At 41.1% G+C, this 7,827-nt stretch overlaps 1 protein-coding gene across 1 annotated transcript; it reads right to left on the bottom strand.

Annotated features, from left to right (window-relative positions):
• Window positions 1–1,458: 1,458 nt before the first annotated feature.
• On the bottom strand, window positions 1,459–2,404 carry TAS2R16 (taste 2 receptor member 16). The gene is given in 2 exon segments (XM_010975603.2): window positions 1,459–2,137; window positions 2,139–2,404. Coding segments are annotated over 2 exon segments (885 nt in total). The 3' UTR covers window positions 1,459–1,518.
• Between the last annotated feature and the right edge of the window lie 5,423 nt (window positions 2,405–7,827).

Genomic DNA, 7,827 nt, shown 5'->3' with positions numbered 1-7,827 from the left:
CAGTTTCAGATATGAATTCAAGGAATAACCTGACTGGAAGGCAAACCAGAGTGGTAGACTCAAGACCAACCCAGAATTTCCATTCCCTTCCAGCCTTTCTTTTGTGGTCAGACTTGAGATACTGACATTCTTTTTTCTTGTAGGATTTTTTTCCCCCCTCAGGAGGCATTTCAGTCTTCTAATGGCCAAGCCAGAAGTTCAGTGTATCAGACATGCCCCAATGTATATAAAAGGTGAAAAAAAATTGTATTCTTAAACTCTGGCACCAGAATGCTTTAAAGGATGAAGCTTCTTTTAGAAAAAAATATCTTGATAAGTGCCTGGAACAGATGGAAACTTGAGACTCAAAGGTCTAGGAGTTGGCAGCTACCAAGACATTTTGTTGCTAGAGGGTAAGGGTGAAGAGCAGAGACATAAGTAGAGAGATGCCATGGGGATCAGGTAGGACTAGGTCTTATAAGGAAGCGGGTATAAGAAAAACCTGTGAGACGAGGGAGGCTGAAAAGGACATCTAAAGAACAGGAAAGTCTTATCAGTGACTTTAAATTGATTGCTGTGTGGTTCTTGTATTCCTACCCATTTGCGGAGGACTTTGGACTGTTAGAGAGAATAGAATAGAAGACTAGAAAATTTAAGACAATGTCACTCAGATTTTATGAAATAGAGGAGTTCCCAGCTGACCTCTGGGTTGTGTATGGAAGAAAATCAACTAAGCTTCAGTCTGGGAATATTTCTAGAAATTTCTTTCCAACTTATAGTACAATGAAGAGGCAAGAATCCAGCCAATGGAAACAGTGTGCAATTGGCTCAATTACGTTGCTGCTATTTGGAGAGGATGAACCTGGGATGGGTAAATAGTCTGCTACTCTGGGGAGAGTACCATTTGTCTTGGCAAATGAAAATGAAAGAAGTGTTAAAATTTGACTTGAGTAATAAAACCATGGAGAATTTGGAAGAGACACAAATGAGGAAATTCATATAATTAAATGAAAGTCCAGAAGCAGCAGCAGCAGAGAAAGATACAAGACCTTCTCCTGACTAAAGTTTTGAAAGTAAAGCGAGGGCTTAGATATGGAGAGCATTCGGATTGTGGGCAATACATTCTTGCGAGGAAGGGGTTTGTGTTAATATGTGAGGAACTGGCAGTCATGAAATGGGTAAAAATAAAAATAAAATGTGGACACCGTGATTTTGGATCTCTTGTGCTGAATATCCTGGGAGTCAGATTCCAGAGGTAGAGAGGATTAAGGAGGGATGGGGAAGTCATAGAAAGTTAGGACCAACCTGGAGAGTGTGGGAAGGAAAAGAAAGGGGTGGCATAGAATAGAGAATGGATTGCTCGTTTAGAGGGAGATGGCTGTGGGGAGAGAATGAGGCTTGCATTTATGGTACATCACTGTCACACAGGGGATTGTCAAGAGTCATGCCAGTTGGGTTATTGGTATTAGTTGTATCAATACAAACTCTCTTCTGCCCAGGGGTCTTCTTGTATCCTGTGCCTCAGGCAGCCTCTAAGTCCTAGCATCTTACTGGTAAGGCCTTTTTCAACTTAGGGCTGGTCAGCATCAGTAAAATGGAATGAATAGAGACTACAGCATAGATGACAGCTTCCCAGGCCCAGAACCAGGACCTCTTATCCAGGAGGGTACCTATGATGGAGATGAGTATGGCCAGAAAATAAGATGTGAAGATGATGAGGAAGATGGCCAGAGACCTCAGGGCAGTAACGTGAGCTTTCAGGCTGGAGCTGGAGTGCCCAGTGTGACCATGTTTCATCTGCCTCAGATGTTGTGACAATAAGGTCATGAGCAAGACAACGGAGACCAGGAACAGGAGGAAAGGAATAACCAACACCGCCACTTGCTGATATATGGAAAAATCCCGCTGAAATGTCTCAAGTCTTTCAATCACAGTGCTGTTTCTAGCAAAGTGCCTCATAGACTTTAACTGAATCGTGATGCGATGCCTCGTAGCTGAAAAGATGATTGACAGACAAGAAATCAGCAGGCAACCCAGCAGCAGCCGAGGAACCAACTTCCCAATTCTCCGCTTCAGACAGAGGAAGATGGGATGGCTGAAGGAAGAGACTTTGATACAGTAGAAGACAGCAAGCAAGGAGGTTAACCAGAACGAAAGTGTTAGTAAATTCCCAGACGATCGCCAAGTACCAAAATACATAGTTAGGGTGGAGGTAGGAGCAGAAATTGAACAGCATCGATGACCACTGTTGACAGAAGCGGCAGATGCCCAGAACAGTGAGAATCTTGTCCACAGGTGACAGCCTTTTAACCTGCACCCACTCTCTGCCCAGCACCACAGCAGTTAAGCTGCTCTGCACAATTATTATCAAGGACTCAAGCATGTAGACGATTATGCAGAAGACAGTGAGTTGGATGGGTATCATCCTTCTAATCCAAAGAGGCTTCCCAGGCACAGACTCAGAAACCCTGCAACGATTTCCAGGTAAGGACCAGGTTCCCGGCCCTACTAGAATTTCATGCAAGAAGATATTCCCCTCTGGATGCAAAATGTCTCTGGCGGATGTTTGACTTTGCCATCTTCCTATCTACAGCATTTGCTTACGCTTTGCTTGCTGGTTTGCAATTAGGCTTGGATGCAGGGAAATGTTGTTTGAATGTGGAGTCTTGCTTCTGCAATGATTTGATTATTCCTATAAAAGGCATCCCTATTTCATAACCATAACCATGTTGTTTATTTCCTCTTTATCTGCCTGAGGTATCTTTAGTTTATTCCTCCATCTACTTTATATGACAGCTTCTCTCCTTTAACCTGAAATTTGAACCACAGGAAAGAGAAATCCTTTACTGTCCATTCATGTCCTGGGTAATAGCTTCTAGACTGCTCGCTGAGTTCTGGAACAGAGTCAACTTCAGAAACCCGGTCTCGCTGGCTTCCACAGCAGCTGAGGGTGAATGCTACAACCAAAATGTGAGTGTAAATCAAAAATAATAAAGAAAGCCTTTGCTCTGAGATTCCACCCACAAAATTTCTGGAACCTGAGAACTTCAAGTATCCTCACTCAATATGGGCCACTTTCTTTGCTGCCCATTGAATTCCTCAACTCAGAGAAATCACTGCACAGCATCCACCAAGCTCCCTACAATTAAGGTGTGGCCTCCTTGGCTGGCGTCCTTCTGACTCCAGCCCCTTGAGCACATACTTTATTTCTGTATCTTTGGGAATTGTTCTTGTTCTATTATCATCACTGGTTTTTTTTTTTAGATTAAAAAAAACCCTGAAGTATAGTTGATCTACAGTGTTGTGTTAATTTCAGTTGTACAGCACAGTGACTCAGTTATACATATGTATCTATTCTTTTTCAGGTTCCTTTTCACTGTAGGTTATTACAAGAGAGTGAATATAGTTCTCTGTGCTGTACAGTAGGACCTTGCTGTTGATCTGTTTTATATATAGTAATGTGTATCTGTTAATCCCAGACTCCTAATTTGTCCCTCCCCCTCTTTCCTCTTTGGTAACCATAAGTTTGCTTTCTATGTCTGTGAGTCTGTTTCTGTTCTGTAAATAAGTTCATTGCATCCTCTGTTTTTAGATTCCACATATAAGTGATATCATATGATATTTGTCTTTCTCTGTCTGACTTATTTATTACAGTAATGTCTAGGTTCATTCATGTTGCAGCAAGTGGCACTACTTCATTTTTTTTATTACTGCTTTTTGTTTCCCTTACAGGGTGAGGCTCTGTCACTGCACCCCTTACCACTAGTGAGACAATTTTTAAACATTAAGCCTAATGAATAGAGCAGCCTAGGAGACTTGCTCTCTATGTTTGTTTATGTATTTATTATCATTGAACTTCCCCTTCTCTGAAAACCAGCCTGATGGTGATGGAATCACTGATGGTGGTAACTTCAAATGCCCCTGACCCTGGTGCAATCTGGTTCTGTAAAACTGTAGCCTTCTGTAAAGTCCCCATTAGGTATTTCTGGAAGTGTCTCCTGTGGGCTGGCAAGCAAGTCTGACCCGAGGAAGGGCTGATCTGTCAGGCACCTGCTGAGGGTACGGCCCCTGGCAGCGACTTCCCTTTCCAGCCGTGCAGCATGGCTGGGCGCACTGTCCCCTATCATGTGCTCCCGCTGCTCGGAGCTTCATCCCTGCAGGCTCTGAGCCCAAGCTGAGCAGCCAGTATCCCTGGGGCCGCAGCCCTGTATTCATGCTCTGGGCTGTTTGAGAAGACTTAGAAGCTTAACCCCTTACCCTTCTGTCCTTTGTAATTTCAATGAGGCAAATTTGATTTGCAGTTGCCCCAGCAACTACAATAGGACTCTCATGAAGCAAGCTTTTTTTCTATCTCGATTCTGGGACCATCATTCCAAGTATCCAAAGTTACTGGTATGAAGTGAATGCATAGTGGTGTGTGGCATCTTGGAACATGAAAATGGTAATTGTAGTCTTTGGAAGCTGTTTTGGACAAGGGAAAAAACTATACATTACTTCTAAAGGTCTCAATATATAGGAATCCATAGCTCTACAGACAGACTAGAGGATGAATTCAGGAAATGAGTTCTGGAAAACTACACCATATAGACATCACATATTTAATTAGTGGCTTCAAAATTGAGAAGATAATTATTTTAATTACTAGTTGGTGAGGGAGACAAAATGAAAGTCATTGATCCTATGTGTGATAAGCACCAAGTCTGTACAGACTTTTAATCATTCAAGGAAGAAAAAACACAAGGAATCCAACGTGAAGCTTAGAATTCTTGAATGTAAAACAAGAAACCTCTGGAACTCATGATGCATAGGTAAACCATAATTTAAAAAATTACACTAGGAAACAGAATATTAGAAAGCATCTGCTCTGAGTTCTTGGCCAAGAATTCCAGGAAGTTGCAAGAATCAGGAAATTTAAAAAGTAAGACTATAACATAATAGTTTGCAATTAAAAGGTGAATTGGTTGAGATGCATCCAGATATAAGGAGGGAGAAAGATGAGATAAGAAATGATGGTAAGTGAAACATGCAGTCATAGCATTAACATCCATCCTGTCCTGGATGCGCTAGGCGTGCTCTCTCCTGGATACACTGCCTCATTCTGGGAACCCTCAAGGCTTGGCCCTACTGCACCCGGCAGGCGCACCGTCTATGTGATAGTGACCAATGGATACTATTTGGGAAAGTTCAAATGTGAGACATTTAAAATGAGTTCCTAGACTGGTGATTGATGTTCCCTGGGGTCAGGAGTTTAAAGGCTGGTTTTATTGTATGTACGTATGAATCGTGCAGAGCGATTTTTGGGGTCCCTTGATTCAGTGCCTAGAACACTACAGCACACAGTAGGCACTTAGAAAATGCCTGTTGAATGAATGATGAGTACAAGGAGAGCAGACTAGAGAACCATGTGTCCTATTATATTACAAGTGTAGGTGCCTTGAAAATCATAAAACCAGCGTCCTAGCCTAAGAGAGAAATGCACACATGTGATTGTATTCCTGTCATTCAAAAACTGAAATTGGCCAAGATGCTAAAATATAAATGTGCCCAAATAGGCAGCTATTTTTTAGGGAAAAACTTGTGACTTGGGTGTGTAACTGGAACAGCTGCATCAAAATTGAGTAAGACGAGGGTGGGGAGGGTATAGCTCAGTGGTTACAGAACATGATTAGCATGCACAAGGTACTAGGTTCAATCCCCAGTACCTCCATTAAAAATACATAAATAAACAAATAAACCTAATTACTCCCCCCCCAAAAGAACAAAATCAAACAAAAAGGAACTCCCTTTAAGAAAACTGAATGAGACAAATGGACAAATGGTGATTATGAGTTCTAATACATCCAATGTGATATTGTGGAGAGTGGGTCCCATGATGCGCTCTGCTGTGAGTGTGCATTATCAATCAGTGTTTGGACCAACGGGTTGGCCCATGGATCCTAAGTTAAACAATGTGTACTCAACAATGTGACTTCAACAGTTGTTAATATAATGTGGTCATTTATTTACATCGTAGGTAAAATAATGTGAATATTCACCCCTCCCGGAATATTCTCATTCTAATCCCCAACACCTGTGCAGCTGTTGCCTTATGGACCAAAAGGGGCTTTGCAGATGTGATTAAGTTAAAGATCTTGAGATGGGGAGATTATCCTGGAAACCTGGGTGGACCCAATGTAATTATAAAGGTCTTCATGAGAGGAGGCAGGAGGGTGAGATTCAGAGAAGGAGAGGATACTATGGAAGAGTCATGAGCCAAGGAATCCAGGCAGATTCTAGAAGCAGGAAATACAGTTGGTTAACAATGCCGTGTTTATTTCTGTTGTACAACATAGTGATTCAGTTACACATATACATTATATTTAATATAGTCCCCTATGCTATATAGTAAGACCTTGTTGTTACCTATTTTATATATAGTAATTAGTATCTGCAAATCCCAAACTCCCAATTTATCCTTCTACCCTCCTCTTCACCTCTCTGGTAACCATAAGTTTGTTTTCTACGTCTGTGAGTCTCCTTCTGTTTTGTTAATAAGTTCATTTGTAACGTGTTTTTTAAGATTCCACATATAAGCATCTTTCTCCTTCTTACTTATTTCACTTAGTATGACGATCTCCAGTTCCATCCATATTGCTGCAAATGGCATTAGTTCATTCTTTTTTATGGCTGAGTAGTATTCCATTGTGTGTGTGTGTGTGTGTGTGTGTGTGTGTGTGTGTGTGTGTGTGTGTGTGTGTGTGTGGTGTGTGTGTGTGTGTATACACATATACCACATCTTCCTTATCCAATCATTTGTCAATGGACATTTAGGTTGCTTTCATGTCTTGGCTATAATAAATAATACTGCTATGAACATTACGGTACATGTATCTTTTTGAATTAGAGTTTCCCCCAGATTCATGCCCAGTAGTGGAAATCAGGATCTTAAAGTGACTTTGCACTCACATGTCCATTGCAGTACTATTCACAACAACCAAGAAGTGGAGACAACCCAAAAGTCTGTCACCAGATGATTGGATAAATAAAACATGGTATGTATATATGAAGGAATATTATTCAGCCTTAAAAAAGAAGGAAATCTTGCTGTGACTGCATAATGAATCCAGAAGACATTATCCTAAGTGAAATAAGCTAGTCACAGTAGGACCAATACTGCATGATTTCACTTATATGAGTGAGTCAAACTCATATGACTATTTTAAGCAGAGACTACAATTGTAGTTGCAAAAAGCTGGGTGGTGGCAAATGGAGTGTTGTTATCCAATGGGCATATACCTTCACTTGTGCTCGAAGAGTCAGTTCTAGAGATCTGCTATACGACATAGTATCAATAGTTAACAATATGGTGCTGTGCATTCAAAATTTGTTAAGAGGGTCAATCTCACGCTGAATGTTCTTCCCACGAAAACAAAACAAAACAACAAAGGGACACAAAGAAACTCAGGTGTTGCACATGGTGATTCCCTTGACTGTGGTGATGGTATCACCAGTGTTTGCCTAGGTCTAAACTCACTAGATTGTATACATGAAATAGGCATGATTCTACCTCAATAAAGTTGTAAAAAATAAATAAAATCAATAACTGGGGCCTAATTGCCATCCCTAATACTCTGCCTTAATTATCTGGGGTGTAGCCTGGGTATCAGGATTTTTAAAAATCACCCCACCTAATTCTAAACGGCAGCTCAATTTCAGACACACTGCGTTGGCGCCGCCTCTGTGGAGAAGATACCTGCCTGTGTAGTGAGAATAACAAAACCGCTACACGCATTTTTACTTTGAAAATCATTTGTAGGGTGAAATGAGCTCTTAATTTTATATGCTATGCAATCCATGCTATGAAAGTGG

This window comes from Camelus dromedarius, chromosome 7 (genome assembly GCF_036321535.1).
Source record: "Camelus dromedarius isolate mCamDro1 chromosome 7, mCamDro1.pat, whole genome shotgun sequence".
NCBI lineage: Eukaryota > Metazoa > Chordata > Mammalia > Artiodactyla > Camelidae > Camelus > Camelus dromedarius.
This window is presented reverse-complemented; position numbering and strand designations above follow the sequence as displayed.